The 19,422-nt window shown below is 43.3% G+C and overlaps 1 protein-coding gene across 1 annotated transcript in view; it reads left to right on the forward strand.

Moving 5' to 3' along the window:
• The first annotated feature begins 356 nt into the window (after nucleotides 1–356).
• Nucleotides 357–19,422, forward strand: part of TAF3 (TATA-box binding protein associated factor 3) — a 123,264-nt gene continuing 104,198 nt past the window's right edge. The window contains exons 1-2 of the mRNA XM_065626694.1: nucleotides 357–630; nucleotides 12,726–12,968. Coding sequence (XP_065482766.1) covers nucleotides 465–630; nucleotides 12,726–12,968 — 409 coding nt within the window. The 5' untranslated portion in view covers nucleotides 357–464. The remainder of the gene's footprint in view (nucleotides 631–12,725; nucleotides 12,969–19,422) is intronic.

Raw genomic sequence — 19,422 nt, forward strand, 5'->3', positions numbered from 1 at the left:
TTCAGGTTGGACATGAGGAAAAGGTTCTTCCCCCAGAGGTGCTGGACACTGGAACAGGCTCCCCAGGGAGGTGTCACGGCCCCAACCTGACAGTGTTCAAGAAGAGACTGGACAACGGCCTCAGACACATGGTGGGGTTGTCCTGTGCAGGGACAGGAGTTGGACTGCATGATCCCCGTGGGTCCCTTCCAACTCAGGGCATTCCACGACTCTGTAATTCTGCGATTCTGTGATTTCGGCGTTTCTCAGCGAGATCCCGCGCTCCCGCCCTGCCGCCGGCCGAGCGGCTCGATCGCGCCGTTCGCCGCTCGATGCGCTCGGCGCTGGTGCGGCGCGGCCTGGCGCGGGCGGCGGGGAGGCGCGGCGCCAAGATGGCGGCGGCGGCGGGCTGTGCGTGAGGCTCCCCCGGCCCTCCCGGCCCAGGGCGGGCGGCGGGCTCGGGCGGCACCGCGGCCTGAGCCGGCATGTGCGAGACCTACTCGCGGTGGCTGCTGCGGGTGTCGGTGGCGCAGATTTGCCAGGCGCTGGGTTGGGACTCGGTGCAGGTCTCGGCCTGCGACCTCCTCACCGACGTGCTGCAGCGGTACCTGCAGGGGCTGGGCCGGGGCTGCCACCGCTACTGCGAGCTCTGTGAGTGCGGGCCGGGGGCGGCGGCGGGAGAGGGCGCAGGGTGCCGGCGTTGCTGCCTGGACACGGTCCTGGGCAGCCGGCTGTGGTGGCCCTACTGGAGTGGGAGGTCTGGACCGAGTGACCTCCATGAGTCCCTGCCAGTTTGGCCGTTCGGGGAGGCTGTGGGGTAGCACTGTGGGGGCACAGGGCCGGCAGCTGTGGGGTGGGAGGCTGTAGGGCAGCGATGGGGAGGATGCTTTGCAGGGGGAGGGTCTTGGAGATGTGGGCTGTGAGGTAGTAGGAGGGCATGGGGAAGTGGATTATGGGGCAGTGCAGGGGGGTATAGGGAGGTGGGTTATGGGGCAGTGTAGGGGGGCATGGGGAGGCTTGTCTTTGGGCAGCGCTGGGGTCTGAGGGGCAGCAGGTGTGAGGTGGGGGAGAACAGGCTGTGGGGCAGCGTTGTGGTGGCGTGGGGAGGTGGCAGTTCTGTAGGGGGAGGGCTCTGTGGCAAGGAGGTGAGGACATGGAATCATAGAATTCATGGAATCATTTCAGTTGGAAAAGACCCTCAGGATCATAGAGTCCAACCATAACCTAACTCTGGTACTAAACCACATCCCTAAGAACCTCATCTAAGCGCCTTTTAAACCCCTCCAGGGATGGTGACTTCACCACTTCCCTGGGCAGCCTGTTCCAATGCCTGACAACCCTTTCCAGGAAGAATTTTTTTCTAATATCCAATCTAAACCTTCCCTGGCACAACTTGAGGCCATTTCCTTTCATCCTGTCACTTGTTACTTGAGAGAAGAGACCCAACACCCTCCGTGCTGCAACCTCCTTTCAGGTAGCTGTAGACAGCGATAAGGTCTCTCCTCAGCCTCCTGTTCTCCAGGCTAAACAGCCCCAGTTCCCTCAACCGCTTCTCATAAGACTTGTGCTCCAGAGAGCGCGTACGGGAGATCAGGCTGTGGGGTACTCCAGCTGGAGAAGATGGAGAGCTCTGTTGTGGAGCAGCATAGGAGGCTGGGAGGATGAGGAGGGAAGCTACGGGGCAGTACTAATGCAGAGGGGCCCTGGTGTGGGCGAGAGGTCGGCTGTAGGGCAGTGGGTCTGACGTGGGGGCACGGGTGAGGAGTTGGGGCTGTGGACTTGGGGCAAACTGAGCTCTGAGGCAATGGGTCTGGAGTGTGGGGAGATGGGGCTGCTGCCTCTTTTTCTGTGGCTACAGCATGCAGGGTATTGAGGTGAGTGTCTACAGGAGGAGATGGGACTGTTGGCCCTGCTGCTGGAGCTGTTGTGTTCTGTATCTGGGAGGAAAAAGCGGCAGCCAGGCCTCTTTCTGGGTGGCATGTGTGCATGAGAGGGTGTGAAGCTGCTGCTGCTGTGTTATCCTGGCACATCTCTGGGTTAGGGGCTGTGTCCTGGTGGGAATGCTGAGGAGGCTGTGGGAGTCCATTGCAGGTGGGGATGTGTGTGTAGGGTCCGGGATCTGGGCACAAGGGCAAGTGCTGAAGCGGTAACGTGCAAGGTTTAGGCTGGGTGTGTGGAGCAGGGAAGGCGAGAGGTGTGTAAGGTGAAGAGATAGAGGTGCAGTGCCTGGGGTCCAAGAGGTGGGCCCGAAAGGAGTGGAGTCACCTGCATGTGGACAGAGAGATGTGGCTGGAAACACTGTTGCTGGGGCTGAAGTGCTCTGGGTTGGATATATATGTGTAAAGGGGCAGCAGTTTGTGGGGCTGGAGGTGCATGTGTGCAAGGGGACGCGGGGAGCCATCATGCTTGGAGGGGATGCGCATGTACTGTGCTGTGTGGGGTCAGGGATTATGGAATCATAGAATGTCCTGAGTTGGAAGGGACCCACAGGGATCATCCAGTCCAACTCCTGTCCCTGCACAGAACAACTCCACAGTTCACACCATGTGTCTGAGGACATTGTCCAGTCTCTTCTTGAACACTGTCAGGCTTGGGGCCGTGACACCTCCCTGGGGAGCCTGTTCCAGTGCTCCAGCACCCTCTGGGGGAAGAACCTTTTCCTAATATCCAACCGAAAGCTCCCCTGGCATTTGCTCTTCCTGCCATTCGCTCAGGTTCTGTCGTTGGTCACCAGGAGTAGTTACATTTATACAGTCCTAAAATTACATTCAGCCCCTTGAAGGCAACTGCGAGGCTGATGTGGCCCCCAGTGAAAATGAGTTTGACACCCCTGCGCTAGACTGTTTTTTGGGGGGGAGATGGAGCTATAGTTTGCAGGATGTGGGAGGGTGACGAGGCTGCATGTGGGATGTGTGGAGTATGTGTGTAGAGTATGGGAGGGATGTGGCTGGGGATAATTTTAGTGCATGTGGCGTGAGGTGTGAGTGTCCTCACGGCTGCAGTGGAAGAGATTTGGCTGGATATTGTGGGGACTGGAGTTAGCCAGTGCTGCCATCGAGGTGGCACATGCAGAAGGAGCTGGGAGTGATGATGGGGGTCAGGATGCCCTGGGCCTTGCTGGATTTGGGGCAGGACTATTCTGGGCTGGAAACATGGAAAGGGTGAGTTTACACCAAGGGGGATGAAGAGAAAGAAGAGAGATATGGGAGTCAGTGTGAGGGCTGCTGGCTGGGTCATATAGGAGTATGGAGTGTGTTTGTGTGGACAGGATGGCGAAGGGGCAGCAACTGTCACTGCTGGGTCTGGGAGTGTGACAGAGGATGAAGTTGTGTGTCCCTTGGGGTTGTCTCCATCCCTGCAGAGGAGGTACTGAGCGGGCGGACAACCTGCTGGTACCTGCTGAATGTGGGGTGTGGGAGGATAGGATGTCCCGTTGCTTGCTGGGTCAGTAATGCCGACTGGGGGGAAGAGAGGGTGGTAGGGGTCTGCTGGGTGTGCGAATGTCAGGAAGGGGTTGCAGTGTCCTGTTGGGTCAGGGAGGGAATGGGGAGGTGGTGGCATGTGGGGAGAGGGAGGCTGTCAGGGTGCTGTGGGGTCTGAACACAAGGAGCGTTGTGGGGGATGTGGAGCCAGGCTCAGGCTGTCGGTGTGGTTGGAGGGTCACAAGTCTGTGTGTGCGGAGGCCTTTGCTGCCCTACATGTGTGTCAGGGATGGGGGGGACAACAGTGATGTGTGTGCAGAGATGAGGCTGCCAGTGCTGCTTCTGGGTCTGTAAGTATTGGGAGGGAGACAAAAGGAGGGTACACAGAGTGGAGAGGCTGGGGTGGGGCGTGGGTGCCCTGGAAGGGTGTGTGTAGGCTGTGTGTGCAGGGAGAAACAGGGCTGCTTGTGCCTCTTGTGCTGAGAGGGACATTTCCCCCTTCCTCTGGGGAGCTGTGGGGTTGTGAGCTGCCGCTGCTCCACGTGTCTGTGTGTACTCGTGAAGGGGGAAGCCCTGGAGAGCCCCTGGGGCAGAGGTTGGAGGTGCTGCGGTTGGGTCTGGCAGTGGGGAAGGTGTTTAGAGGAAGCAGAGGTTGGAGTTGGAATGGATAATGTGATTGCTTGCCTGAAGTGCTGGGTGAGGAGAAGGTGACTCACTGGTGGTAGATTTGGGGCTACCGTACCCACCACTAGTTCAGAGAATGTGCTGGGGACTGCGGGAGGTTATGGGAAAGGTAACAGGGATGGCAGCCCTGAAATGCATAAATGGAAAAGTGTGCCAGCACTTCTCTCCAAGTTGTGTGAACTCCGCTAATGAGGGTGGCACAGCCACGGGTGAGATGAATGTCAGAGACATGTTGCTGTCACTTGGTAGTGGGTGCAGCCTCAAGATCAGAGGAACTGTGAAGGCTGGAGGTGTTGGCTGCCTCTACAAGAGTGAGTTTGGAGAGCATGTGGAGCAAAGACCCAGGAGGTGGCAAGTGCAGCGTGATCGGCTTGGTCGGGAGAGGAGCAGCTGTGGCCTGAAGGTTCTGCTGCTGGTGGTCATGTCCCTTCTCTGGAGCAAAAGTTCTCGGTGCTGCAGTGATTCCTGATAAAGCGATGAGCTGAGCTTATCTGATACATGGCCCTGCCTTTGCTTTGTCATTTCAGGAATAATTGAGATTGAGTCTGGCACTGCTGAGTTTAGCAGAGATTTGGTGACATTGCTGCAAACTCTTTCAGTTCTAGGTTGAGTAGGTTTCCTTGTACAAGCTTTCCCCAAATTTGAGCACTAGTTAGATGTGAAGCTTTGTATAGTTAGTCTGGAAATGGGACTGTGTAATATTAACCTGTATCTCCCAGCAGCATGAGTGCAATTGCTGCATCTCCGAAGTCTGTATCTCAATCCAAACAGAAATGATCTGTAAAGTGATTAAAGGGGATAACGTAGAGTTTGGGAGCACTGAGTTATGGGGTGAAAAAGGAGCTTGGTCAGAGCTGTGCTTTGATGCAGTTGGTACAAATACTGGGGAAGATGCTTTTGTTGCTGGATCACTGCTTGTGCAAGAGATGAGTTGTTGGGCAGCACTGGCCCCCAAACTCAGCTGCCTCTGCCACAGGTACTGCAGTGTTTGTAAGACTGGGAGGAAAAGACGCAGAGATGGTAAAAACACAACTTTTTCCTTTTGATGCTTGAGGAATTGGAAGTGGGTGGAGCCGAGGTATCCCTCTCTTGTTTTGGGTGTGCTTACTGAAAGTGGTGAAAGGAATTATTTTTCCCCTCTATGGATGGAGAAGGAAGCATCACAGTAGTTTTTTTCTTTTTTTCTTTTTTTCTTTCTTTTTTTTTTTTTTTTTTTGTTGTGGCGGAGAAGGGCAGTATGCTGGTTTTATGCCACTGATACGGTATGTTTTGTGCTACCTCTCTTAAAGTGATTCCTGTATGTCTTTCCTTAAAAGGTTTGTAAAAAAGACATCTTAATGCTCAGCTGACATCTCCCTGCTTTTTCAGAATTGTTTCCTTTTCCTCCTAAAATAAGTTAATGTACAAACCCAGCTCTGGATGAATGAGTTGAATTTTGCTATGGTTTTGCATAAGTAGAATTAATTAAATTCCAATTGTAGCGTCTTTATTGTCAGTGTGTTATCTCGGAGTCAAACCAGTGGGGTTTGAGTTAGCAGGGTTGTCAGCTGGAGGAACATAATCTTTGTATTGGAAACCAAATGGATTTACTCTGACGTAATTGAGACAGTGTGATATTGCTCTGAAAAGCATGTCATTGCCGTTCGCATATTTTCTTAGTTGCAAAAGAAAATGATGGTTTTCCCAGCTGTGTTAGATCTTTGTTCCAGCTGTTACATCCCATTAGGAGAGCTACATTCAAGATTTTCATTACTTTTCTGCTGTTGTTTCTTTGCATTTGCAGTAGCTGCAGTTGATGGGAGCTTCTGTGGCTGCAAAGAGGAGGCAAAAGGATTTGCAAAGCGGCCTTGAGATGTGTTTGATGCTGTGAAATTCTTCTGAATACTGTGTTGGGGGTGGAGGAGAGAGTGAACTTAGGAAAAAATAAGGGTTTTCCTGTTAAAGGACACTACATTATGCTGTTCAAATTTGTGGAGAGCTTGTAAGACGAAGTTAATTCAATGTGTTGTATACTTCACACGTTTTTATCCTAAAATTAAATAAAATAGTTGAAAGCTGGTGTTGGAGTATGTAATTAAGGTATTGAACTACAAAACAAACTGACATTGTGTGGTTTCTTAGAGCAGAGTACTGCGTTTTTGTTGTTTGTTTTAAGCAAAGGTGAAAAGGGAAAAGTTCTCTGTTACGTGCCACTTTGTTTTGTGTTCACATTTCACGTGGTTTGATAGAGGCGACAGCACAGCTGGTGCTTTGGGTTAACTGCTCTGGATTTGCTTGTATATATATTTTTTATATATATATATATATATATATATATATGTTTGTTGGGGAACTGTCCAGTGAAGACAAACTGGTGTCTGCTTTATTTATTGTGAATTTAATGCAGCTTGACAGTGGGACGGTTGGGTACAAACATGCAAAATACACCGTGTTTCACCTCTTAACTTAGTACCTCCAGTTAGAGTTCAGTTTCCAGCATGTTTTTGTGGGTGGTATTATTGACTGAAGGGACAAGGAAGGGACTTGTGGTTTGTACCCCTGATTTTTTTTTTCTTTTACATTGCTTTAAAAAAACAACCTGGTAGAAGCTACTTAACTTTAATCACTGAAGTCACCCAGGCATATTTTAGCCTTAGTGTTAACCAGTGCAACATAATGGAACACATTTTATTGCAGGTTTTATAAACAGGACAAATTTAGGTTATCTGTTGCTAAAACTAGAAGTGTAATAAGCTAGATAATTGAATTTGAGGAGTGTTGAATGTAGAAGTGGGTTTTTCAGTGTCCTTTCCTTGAATTTTCAGTGGTGAGCATATGCTTGGATATGCTGCGACTTTTTTATTTTTATTTTTTTTCTGCTTACAGTGAGGAAATAAAGTTTAAAAGTTGCTCTTTAGTTTTATATTATGTGACTACTTTTTTGAAGATTATTCTTCTGTAAACATAGCATCATAGAATATCTCAGGTTGGAAGGGACCCGTAAGAATCATTGAGTCCAACTCCTTGCTCCTCGCAGGACTACCTAAAAGTAATTATATATATGTGTATAAATATAAATAATATTAAATAATATATTAAAATTGATATTAATAATGCAACTGCATTTCTATTTAAAAAGCAGTTTCTGATCTGGTGAGCACAAGATTGTAGCTGGAAGAAAAAGTGACACATTTTGCAAAATGTTTTGCCATGATAGAGCTTGCTCAAAACCTGCCCCAATGTCACCGCACAATCTCCTGTAAAGGAAAACTTAACTTCATTATAGCAAATCTCTTCTTTGGAGAATGTGAATGACAGACCAATATTTTCATTAGGAATTACCACAGTGGAGAGAATTGAGCTGGCATCAACCAAATTTTTATTTCCTTCTACTTAAATGTCAAATTTACCTCGTACTTTTTTCATTTTTCTTTTTTTTTCTTTTTTTAGTTTTTTCACTCTTATCATTATATAATAATAAACTCTATCAAAGTGTTACATTTTGATGATCAGTTTAAATGAGCTGATTCCCTATACTGATGCTGAACAAGTGTTGTAACAATAATCTATCCAGGGCCTGTAACATTTGTTATAAGAAGTGTCCCTCTTTATGTCCTGATAACCTTAAATGTTGATGTTCTTAAGCTTATTGACTTCTTGCTGGCTGCCCATAAAGAAAGACAACTTGGGGTTTTGCTTGACGTTCGTGATGTTATCGAGAAAAGGAGCAGACTGAGCAAAACTAGCAAAAAGATGCTTTTGCCTGCTTAGTAACTACATTAATAGGACCCTTTTTCCCCACATATATACTATTATTAAATAATCTACTGTGTATGCTTCTGACTGTTCTTATGGATGCTGGATGGAAGTGATGTGTTGTCTGCTTGAAAGAGTTATCCTGGAGTAAGTACTCAGTGTAGATACATGGTTATTTAATGCGTGGTGGGGTTGTGTGACGTGCTAGAGCACAAGGAATCTGTGATAGAGCCTATAATAAAAATATCGAGGAGCCATACCTAGTAATTGGCTGATTAAAATAAAATTTAAAAAAAAAATCTCTTTTATAGCAGACGAATACTGAGCAGGGTGAATACTGAGCTATTTACAGTAAACTGTATGTGTTGCATGGGTAGTGACTCATTAATTTTTCTCAATGTATTTATTACATGGCTGCAGTCGCTCCCTTTAAAAAACCCTGCATGAAACTGAAAGCTTTTCTGTTCTGTACTGACTCGCTTGTTGAATTTTCACTGATTCATACAAACTTTGGGCCAGGAAGGAGGAGGTGATGGGATTGAGTGTGACAAAAGTAAATCAGCTATTCCTGAGTCTGAATTTAAGGAAAGTAAGACAGTTTTCTCCCTAAGCCTTACCCACTCCCTCCCAGTGTCTTTGGATGACATGAGCATGGGTCAGCTTGTTTGCTGGAGGAATTCTTGTGACTTTTGCAAAAGCAACAAGGCTTTAGTAGCTTCTAAAAATTCCTTTTCCCCACCAAACTGAGAACGAGCTTTTGTTCCTTGAAGGGGAGTTAGTGCACTGCCCTCGTTCTGTTTGATTTGTTTGTCCTTGTGGGCACCTGAGTGTATCTGCAGATGATGCTGAGCAGCAGGTTGAGTGCTGGATAAATTTCCACCCAAATACTCAGCTCTGTGTGGATTCTGTTTGCCCATAATCTCCGTTCTGTACTTTTTTGGGGTTCCATTTCCACATGCAGATTCCCCCTCACCTGGTTTGTTCTCGTGCATAAGGAAGCTGAGAGTATCATAACTGCACGGCCGTTCCCACAGGTTTCTGGTGAGCTGTTTTGAGATGGAATGGTCTTAATTTAGCTTTGCTGTTTGCCGCAGCTGTATCAGTTTCGGAGCACAGGGAAATAGTACAGCTTAAAAACTCATGAGAAAGGTATTTTCTTAGCTCACTGTTCACGGGGTAAGGAGGAAAGTTGTAACTTGCTGGATGAACTGTTCCCACCTCCTTCCTTCAATTCCCAGTCCTGGACAACAGATATTATTTGATGTGTCATGGTGTAGGGAACAGCAAGAGGCTGGAAACAAAAAGCTCCAAAACTGGTTGTGATCCGGTGCTGACTTGCTGTGTGACATTGGATTAATTATTTCACTGAGATGCTTCAGCATCTGAATTTTTAAACTGAGGAGAGCACAAATATCTGAAGAATATTCAGACAAGTTCAGTAAGCACAAATTAAACCTTTTTTTTTTTTCATCATTTACTTATGGGAAGAAAACTTAAAACTAAATGAAAGACCAGGAGAGAGTGTGTTACGTGTTTGTCAGCATTCTCTTTCATATATCTGGCTTTTTAAAGTGAATTTTTATTAAACCAGAGAGAGAAGAGGAATGCTAAACTGTTCTAATGTAAGTGTAAGGGCACAAGCCTTTATTTGATGAATCACCTGAAATTAGATTTAATGCATTTTTGTGTTCTGTATATTTCCAATTCATAAGTATTTTGATTTAAAAACAGATATAAATACAGACCTGAAACTTTTTTCATAGAATCATTTAGGTTGGAAGAGACCCTCAGGATCATCAAGCCCAGCCGTAACCTAACACTGGCACTAAACCATGTCCCTAAGAACCTCGTCTAAACGCCTTTTAAACCACTCCAGGCATGGTGACTCCACCACTGCCCTGGACCCGACAACCCTTTTCGTGAAGAATTTTTTCCTAATATCCAATCTGAACCTCCCCTAGTGCAATATCTGATCTAAACCTCCCCTTATACACTTTTACCACGAAGGACACTCTGTCTTGAAAAGAAGAGGTTAACTGATCAGTCCTTTCGTCCCCGTGGCAGTTACAGGTTTAAAAATTTTTTCATCTTTTAATCAACCTTATGACTTAGCGCTGTCTCTTTGGAGGCAAATGTCCAAGACATGGGACAATTGTATCTTCAGGGTTTTTTTGTTCCTCTTTTGGACTTGCTTTCTAACACACATAATTGTTTTTTTATATACTTGCTTAAGTATTTCAATGCTTCAGTTACACTTCATAGTCAGTTCTCTGTCATGTGTTCTTAATAAGCACTTGTAGGAAGAAGTACTTTTTAGCATTTATTGCTTGCTAATCGTGTCAGTACACTTTTGGATGTAAAAAAAGATCACATGCAGACCTAGGAAAAGACCTTTTCACAGTGATAAACTAGACTAAACTTTCACCCTGAGTACAGGCTGCCCAGGGCAGTGGTGGAGTCACCATCCCTGGAGGGGTTTAAAAGATGTGTAGATGTGGTGCTTAGGGATGTGGTTTAGAGGTGGACTTTGCAGTGTTGGGTTAGCAGTTGGACTTGATGATCTTAAAGGTCTTTTCCAACCAAAATGATTCCATGACAGTGCTGATGTCAAGAGGCGCACGCTGATCAAGGCACTCGAGACACCTTCACGGAGCACAGCAACGAGGTAGATGTTGTGGTGCATCTTACACTCCTGTGCCCCAGCTTGTCCAGAGGCGAAACAAACTTATTGCAGCATTTTTCCTGCATGTGCACTTGGTTTTTCTTCCAAGGGAAACTGGTCACAAGCACCGCGTGTGTCCGTGACTGTCAGTATGCTGTCGGGTCTGGGCAATGCCCACCTGGACACGAGTGCCCTGAGGCTCACCGTGAATCCCCCGACTGGCAAAAAGCACAGCCAGCGATTTCAGGGGTGTCCAGGGAATAAATACACTCTACTCCTGGCCTTGTTGAAAAGCTTTCCTCAAGTTTTTCTTTATAACTGGCTGTCCAGCTTGTACCTGTAAGTCTTGACACCTTGGAAAATGGTTCAGTAAGTTCAAAGTTATCTTCATAGTCTGAAGAGCAACTAAAAGTGACAGCGTAACATTTCTTAGCTGTGTCAATTATCTAAATTTAATTTTTTAAGGATAAAACACTCTTCAGTCTGCCTAATAACTACAGGCATCTTGTAACTACTTCAGGGTGATGATACCCCCTTTAATTGTGTTTATGTAAGTCCCTGTATTTCTCTGTCCCTGGAGTCTGCAGGGGAAACTAGTATTGCACTAGTACTGGATATTAGACACGAAATCCGTTCTTGTCGTGCAGAGTTCACGTTCTAAATACAGACAGACAAAAGAGGCGATAACTTGGTCTGATCTCCCTTTTAGCTGCGGAGAGAATTAAAACACAAGCGACTTGCCCAGAGTCACACAAGGGGCCAGTGTTACAGAGCTGAGAATCAAAACCATAATCTGAGTATTACCCTTATCTTCACCGCAAGACTAAGAAGAGAAATTCTAGAACAAAATTCTTATTTTCCAAATGTACCTGCAGGCATAAGTTGGCTGGGGGTTTGAATTCATCCAACGATGTGAGAACCAGGCTGCTCGACTGCTTCAGGTTCAAGATAAACCAAGAAGAGATTAGGTTAAAGGACAAACAAAAGAACATCCACCCCCCCAGTTCTCCGAAGCTGGGGCTTCACAATAGCGATTGTGTTCCTTCAGTAAGCACGGGCTGGTTTTCCATAATTGCTTTTTAAAGTAAATCACAGCTTGTCATCATGTAGGGATGTAATATCTTCATAAGCCAACTATATGGGATTTCAGTAATTCAGTATAATTTTATTGAATTAGAACAAAAAGTCATGTTTGGGGCTTAAGGCATCTTCTTTTTGTATTATTGTTATTATGAAAAGTTAGGCTGAGACTTAAAGTGGTGCCTTGGGTACCAAAGCCAGGTGTGAAGTTCTCCCTCTGGAGGCTTTTGGAGGGATTTCCCTCTATCAGGTCAGGGAAACTGAGGCACTTGGAGGACTTCTGAGCTGTATAATTTAAATCTTTGAGCCGAATTACAAACTGCAGCCTCTCTTGAACTGTTTTCTTGGAGGTTGTACTGAATAAAGATCCTGACTGCTTGGCTAGTAGGGATTCTCTATGCTTTTCATAAAGAAAAGAAGATTTTTGCTGGAGAGTCAAATAGCACCTCGGGCAATCAGCCCCTGAAATTTGGTATAAAATATTCTCACCTTGTCAGACCACTACTTAGTATTCCTGTGTTTCATCAGGGAGGTATATCTAACCGGTAGGTAAAGTGACTCATAGTTTATGAAGGCTGTAGATTTCATCTGGTGCAAAGATACTATGCGAAATACTTTTGTTATCAAGAGATACATGAGATATCTCTTTTTTTTTTTTTCTTTTTTTTTTTTCCTACCTGTAACCTACAGTCAGTTAAAAAAATAAAGCTGTTCCTTTTCTAGGCTGAAAAATAATATTTGGTCTACATAGTGGTAAAGGGGCACTTTGTATATATTAAGTGCTTTACATTATGAATTTACATTATGAAATTGAAAACTGTTTTATGTGGTGTTGCGTGACGTTAATTGTTGCCAAGTAAAGCTGCTTGTTGCTGCTCCCTTGGTTTTGCTTCTTGAGGTGCCGATTTTTAATGGTACAAGTTTGAAATAAAGTGTTCTGGATCGGAACAGAACAGTTTTAAATGAGAATGTGTTCTTAGCCTGAGACATATAACCTGATGAACAGCAAACCTGGCAGAACTGTGGGACAATAATCTCCGTTACTGGTGATGAGCCATGGCACACTGCAATCTCTAAGCATAGATCTGCAGCTAAATTTTTATTTAACTGGATTTTTGCAAAAATGTTGTTCTTTTGTTGTTTTTTTTTTCTTTTTGTTACAGATGGCCGCACAGATCCAGTTTTGGATGATGTAGGCGATGCCTTCAAGCTTATGGGGGTTAACCTGCATGAGCTAGAAGATTATATACACAACATCGAACCCGTCACTTTTGCACATCAAATCCCTTCGTTTCCTGTCAGCAAGAACAATGTCCTGCAGTTTCCCCAGCCGGGAAGTAAAGATGCGGAAGAAAGGAAGGAATACATCCCCGATTACATGCCACCTATCGTCTCCTCTCAAGAAGGTGCGAAATTAATCCTTTGCTTTAAGTTTTGGTCCCTGTGTGTTCGCGTATTTGTTTGCATCCCCGAGTGGTTTGAGTTGTGCTGCCCCGTCGCAGTCGCTCCGAAAGGACCCGCTGGCTGCTACACGAGTGTGGTTTTACAACAGGTAGCAGTACTGCAGGAGGGTTATTTTCCACTCTTTTGCTTTCTTCCAAGATTAACCGGTGTCAAAATACAGCGTGTTAATACACGTTTCCGTAATGCATTTAAATGGTAAGTTTTCAGATGACAATAGAAACAAGTGCTCTACATTACCTTTTATGTGTTAGCGTCACTCTTGGGTATACTGCAAGAGCTTACAGAATTTGGTAAAGGTAGAAGGAGGAAGGCTGGCGACTGGTACGACATTCCCAGCTCCTGACGGCTGTTTTTTCTTCCTTTGAACAAATTGAACAAAAAAACCCACAAACAAAACCCAAACCAACCAACAAACTAAAAACAGCAACAAAACAGAAAAACACAAACCAAAACCAAACTAAAACAAACAAAAGGAAAAAGAAAAGAAAAAAGAGAAACTCCCAAACAAACAACCTAACAAAAAGGAGGAAAAAAACCCCCCACACCACCAAAAATCTCTTCCAATTAAAATCAAGTCAGATTTAAAATAAGGAAGTAAGAGTCCTTTCGAGGCACAGTGCTGGCTTTTAATTCTCTTTGCTGATGTTGATTAGGGTTTCATCACCACTGTTCCAACTGCTCTCCTTCCCTTTTTTGTGCAGCTGTCCCGCAGGGGCTGGGGGTCACTGTCACAGTGGAAACAACTGTACAAACGCTACGGGCTGCAGCCTGAGAATTTTAACAGTGACAGTGGAAAAAGCAAAATTGTTTTTTTCTATTTTTCAGCTACATGAGACTTGATTGCTAATAAGACGCACCTTTAAGAAACACAGCCTAGTCTAACTTTCCCTTTGAGTAGTGAACACCACGCAACTATATTTTGTGAGGAAATAAATGTATTGTGGACCGGGTACAAAAATCCCAGACGGAACTTCATTTTCCAAAAGAGTGTAACGAACTGGTGCAATCCTCTCTCAAAATTCTTATTTAATTTCCAATTTTGTAGGGAAAGAATGGAGATCATGCTCTATCATGCATATTGTTGTTTTTTGAGAACTAAAGTCTCCAAGTCTGAACATTGAAATATATGTGAAAAATTCTGCCTGATGTAAAGATGAACGTAAACGACATCACCTTATTGGGTGAATAAAATCCATTGCTGTGCTGGTACAAATGTCGCATGGGGCAGTTTTTCAGTGATTTATTAAGCTGTAGTAAGTGTAGGTTCAGTCTTTCATACATCATGTTCAGCTAGAGAGACGCAGTTACTATGTGCTCCAGTTAGATTAAGCGGAATTATAGTCAGGAACAGGAATCTGAACCATAAAGGGCTATTGGATACAATGGGTTTAGTGTGTTCAGAACAAATATGCTGTTTCCAATAATAATGTGAGGACTTTCTCATGCTGCTGAGTATTTCTGAAGCTCTATAGACCTGACTTTTCTGTTTTCTTCCCTTGCATAGGATACATAGTTATTTTACAGATCAATAGCATTTTAATGTCTTAATATAATCCTGGAAGCAAAACTTCAGCGTTTCAGTGAAACTGCAGAAATATTTTACCGGATCGATAAGAAGGTACTGAAATCTTCCCCTTGTGAAGTTTGTTAAAAGGATTGTTTTTAAAAACTAACAATGAACTCTCTTCAACCAGGCAGAAACAAACAGAATGTAAATATCATACATGTAGACAAGATTAAAAAAAGAAAAGTATAAAGGAAGAAGTTGTTAAGAAGTTAAAAGGGATTTTAGTTACCCTGCTCTGGCTACCTTCTTGAAACACTTTAGCCTTGATTTTTTAGGAGGTAAACAAACACCATTCTGTCAGAGAAATACAGCATTTTTGAAGTGTAACAAGTTACCTGGCAGTTTTGTGGCTTTGTTTGTTCGTGGTTTTTTTTTTTACTTGGAAAATCATACTTTAAAAATATACAAGAAAGATCAAATTCAACAAGGCTCAAAGCTCTGTAGACAAATATCTGAAAAATGGGAGTCAGAGATGAGAGTATTACAGGCTCTGTCTAGTGATACCTGACATAGAAAGAGACACTAAAAATTGAAATGGGGACAGTTGTGGGCTTTTTTTGTATGTAACTTTTTATACTCTTTCTCTTGCAAGTTAGATCCAGGAGTTAGATTTTAGCAGGCCTTATAAATAATGTATGAATCCTTTTAACACCCGAAGCAAGAAGATATTATTTCCAAAGTTGGATGAGAACCAGGAAAACTTCTACCGCCTAAGGCTAGTGTATCAGAGGACCCATAGACACAACTTCAAAAAATGAATACAATATTTTTTTTCTAATGGAAATTTAAAGAAAGCATTAAATACAACTGCTGAATGCTGGTTTGTTATAGTTTATCTAAAATAGTTATAGTTGAGCACATTTTAATTTGGAACTGAGTGTTTTCTGAAAATGCTATTTGTAATTTTTTGCTATATTTCTGGATCAAGAAACTCTGTTGCATATGTTTGTTGTGTTTTATTTCCAAGTAAAATTTGGAAGAAAACCTTTTACTTTTGCAGATTAAATGAATGCATTGTAAAAATACTGAAGAATTGCAGAAGCTGTTTGAATAGTTTACAGATCTTTATAGAGTAGAAGAAAAAAACCCATAGAGCTGCTGAGATTGTGCAGTTCATAACATTTGAGTTGCTTTGAGTAGGCAATAAAGATAATTAGTAAAGAAGGAAAGCATCATGCACATTACGATGTATAATGTAAATCTTACAGTCACTTAAAGGAACTGTCAGGAGGACTCGTTATGTCCCATTTTATATTGAAACTTAGAGCTCAGTTCATGTTATGGATATTTATTTACTGATATGATTCAGAAATTACTAGTGCTGATATATTATAGCAATAATGTAGCCGTGACGGTCTAAGGGTACGAACAGAACAAGGTTTATTGGAAGAGGCAACATCTTTTAATTTTATCAGTTGATCTAATTAGAAGTATTATCTCTGGCGACAAACTGCCTTCACAGGTAATTTTAACTAGGTGCTTCAGTAAGAAAAAAGCTTCTTTTATTGTTCATTTTTTTTAAAAAGAGCAGCATTCAATATGCACCATGACCAGTAGGTGTTGCTAACCTCCTTCTTAAAAGTCCTCTTGCTCTGCTCGTGTAAGTAACTTCCTATTTCCACTTACTCTAGAACGGGTGGTGGTGTGTTCAAATCATGCAATCTACCCAGCACCTTGTGCCATGTCTTAGTTATTGTTACCAAAGACTCGATAAGAGCAAAAAGTCTTGTCCAGCCCAAGAGGAGCCGTTTCCTTCATGTGTACTCAATAGTAAAAAATGCTGAAACAGCTCTCGGAATGATTTCTGAAGTTGTGGGGGACAGGGAGAAAGACAAATAGGTTTTCAAGATCTGTAATTTGTGTTGGTTACAAGTTCAGTTCAGTGGTACAAGTTTTGTTCCAAGAAAGCAGAAAGTGTTTTGTTGCCTGAAATATGCCGTGCCTCGTTTCAGTAACGTGCATTGACTAAATGATCTGGTGCAGATTCCAAATACTTGCGCTGCGAGGATCTGCATATAAAATTATATATTTTATAAAACAATCTGACTATTTCCATGGCAAATGTTGGCTTTTTAGCAGTATTTTTACAAAGAACACTGAAGGGATAATTTTATGCCAATATATCATGATGTTCGCTGTCTGCCTATTTTTAATTAGTCTCCTTTTTGTTTTTTGAGTTATTTTAGCACTGTTGTCACTAAAATGTCATGGTAAAGTTGCAAGACAGATTAAAAAAGGAGAAAAAAATAAATTAGTTGCAAAACATGATGGTCATGCTTTATTTCTTGCGCTTTAATGTAAAAGAACATGCATTTTGCAGTAATACATCAACTTCATAGAAATTGTTGATTGCATTTGAAGCAAAACAGTACTGTGCTGAAAGTAGGCCAGTGGAGAAAGCCCAGATACTTTTCCACAGCTAATGATAGTCACTAGTACATTTTGTGATAATGTTGAGAACCCTCAGTCCTGATGCTTTAAGAACATGTATCATCCTCCATAATTAAACCAAAGAAAAGTGAAGTGCGAGTCCTGCATGTGCTGTAGTAACCTTAGTTTTAAGCTTCCTGGAATGAATTTCTACCTGTGCTTGCTGCCTCTTGTTATTATCTCATTTTAAATACTAATAACAGTAATGTTGGTTTTTTTTTTTAATAGCCACTGTACGTCAACCATTTTCTTTTTCTGATGTTTTGAAGTCACAGGTTGTCCATCCCTGTTTTTCTGACTGGAAGACTGAAGAAAACACATTGCTTTCGTGCAAGTGATACTGTTTGTAGTCTGTTATATTTGCATTAGACCCTCATTCCTCTCTCACACTGTAATTGTGCTGGGGTATGTCAGAAGGGAAAAGACATGGGAGCCTGCTCCCAGTAGTTGAGATTTTTCTGTGGGGAGAGGGGCAGCTTTTGGGGAGTCAATCCTTCTCCTCAATTCTTACTTCATTTTCTTTTGTTTTCTGCTTCATACCGCTTCACTCCCACTTTGCAGAGGTTCAGCTCCTTTCCCTTAAAGATGATCTGGAAACAAGCGCCCTTTTTACCAGGCGTTAAGTTTTGTGGACTTTGATTCCTAATGATGTGTATTCAAGCACGGGCATCGTATTTCTGATCATTGTGCCGGGAACAGTTCTTGGCACAGTGTACAAATTTGGATTTATTTGTAGCCTTTTCAGTTGGAGCATTTTATTTCCCTGGCAGATCAAAGCATAAAATTGCTGATGATCTTACAGTCCTGCGTTTTCCCCTCTTTGCTGTTGTGTGATGTTAGGACCTGTTACCCATCAAAACTTGATGCTTGCAGCCACTTGGAAGCATGGAAACCCAGCTGTCAAGTTATACATCATCTCAAAACATCTCTAGTTTTTTCAGACAACGTTAGTTACTAAAAATCACATTTGAATTGATGAGAAGCGGGGTGTGTGTGAAGCAAGGTGCTAATCAAAATAACATAGAATCGTAGAATCATTTAGGTTGGAAGAGACCCTCAAGATCGTAGAGCCCAAACATAACGTGAATTTTTGCATCTGATATCTAGGGTCTGCTGGCGCTAGAACTGTCATTGTATAAAGCATTAAGCATCATGGTGGTATAAAGCATTAGTGTCTAGCTCCAGTGGCTAGATAGATCTGATTTTAAGACTGTCACCGGTCCCTCAGTCTGGCAGTGCTTCCTTTGGCCATTGTCCTGAACTGAATGTAGCAAGTCTTGGATCTCAGAGCAGCGTCATTTCAGTCTCTGGTTTCCTCAAGGGTTAAACAAAGCTAACACCTCTTTCTAAATTAGCGCGTGATGGGCTTTATGAAGGGTGCTGGGATCTCGACTTTGCCATTCTGATAACACAGCCCTCGCTGTTGTCGTTTTTAAGCCTTTCTAGATGTAGTTTAACCCCACAGGCCAACTCTTCGTTCTAACAGCTGCACTGATGATTTAAAAGCAGCAAGGATCTTCTCAACAGAGCTTTTCCAATATACCTGGTTAGGAAACCACCACCCATCAACAAACAGCTACCAGTTTGAAGAGTTAAACCCCGGCCAGGCTGGGAACGTTTGCTCCTGGCTGCTGTTTGCTGAGTATTTGCAACATCCTTTTGCTGTCCGTGCAGCACGCAGAGTGTCAGACACCGATGGCTTTTGTGCAAACGAGTCTTCACGGACGCATCAGCCTCGCAAGGAAGAAGCAACAGGAGGAACAGACAAAATGAGAAAGGCAGCCAAGCTTGAGATGCAGGCAGAAGAAAAGCATTGGGGAAGAGCCAATAGGAGAGGCAGGTTTCAAAGAAAAAGGAAAATATGAGACAGGAACAAAAAAAAAAAAAAAGTGTACGGAAAATGTGCCGGGTTTAAATCTTGCCATTTGACAGAAAAATAACTCTTTTATAGAAGGCGTGCTGATAAAGCTGTAATTGGGAAGACAACTGTATCTTTACCTTTTCTTAAGAAGTTGTATCATAATCGAAAGCATAATTTCCAGCGAAACACTGCAAGAAAGGATTTAATGAGGAAGATTTTTTTTTTTAAAGCTTAAAATGTGAAGCTAAATAGACTTTCACCGAAGAGCTTCATTTAATTTGCAGCACTTGTTAAAAAAAAAAAAAAAATCAATGTAATAAGTGCCATAGTAAAACTTTATCTGTGGAACAAACCAAATCACATAGCTGGGTGCCGTAGACTTTGCAGACAGAGACATACGCTGTTTTATATTCTATAGGAGGCTAGTACCTAACTTTTCCTAATCATTCATATATTTGGAAAAAAAAAAAACCTCTCTTGCTATTTTTGTGGCAGCTGGAAGAGGAAGAATGGAGGAAATGGATTTAAAGTGTTTGCA

Source organism: Caloenas nicobarica, chromosome 1 (genome assembly GCF_036013445.1).
Source record: "Caloenas nicobarica isolate bCalNic1 chromosome 1, bCalNic1.hap1, whole genome shotgun sequence".
In the NCBI taxonomy this organism is placed as follows: domain Eukaryota; kingdom Metazoa; phylum Chordata; class Aves; order Columbiformes; family Columbidae; genus Caloenas; species Caloenas nicobarica.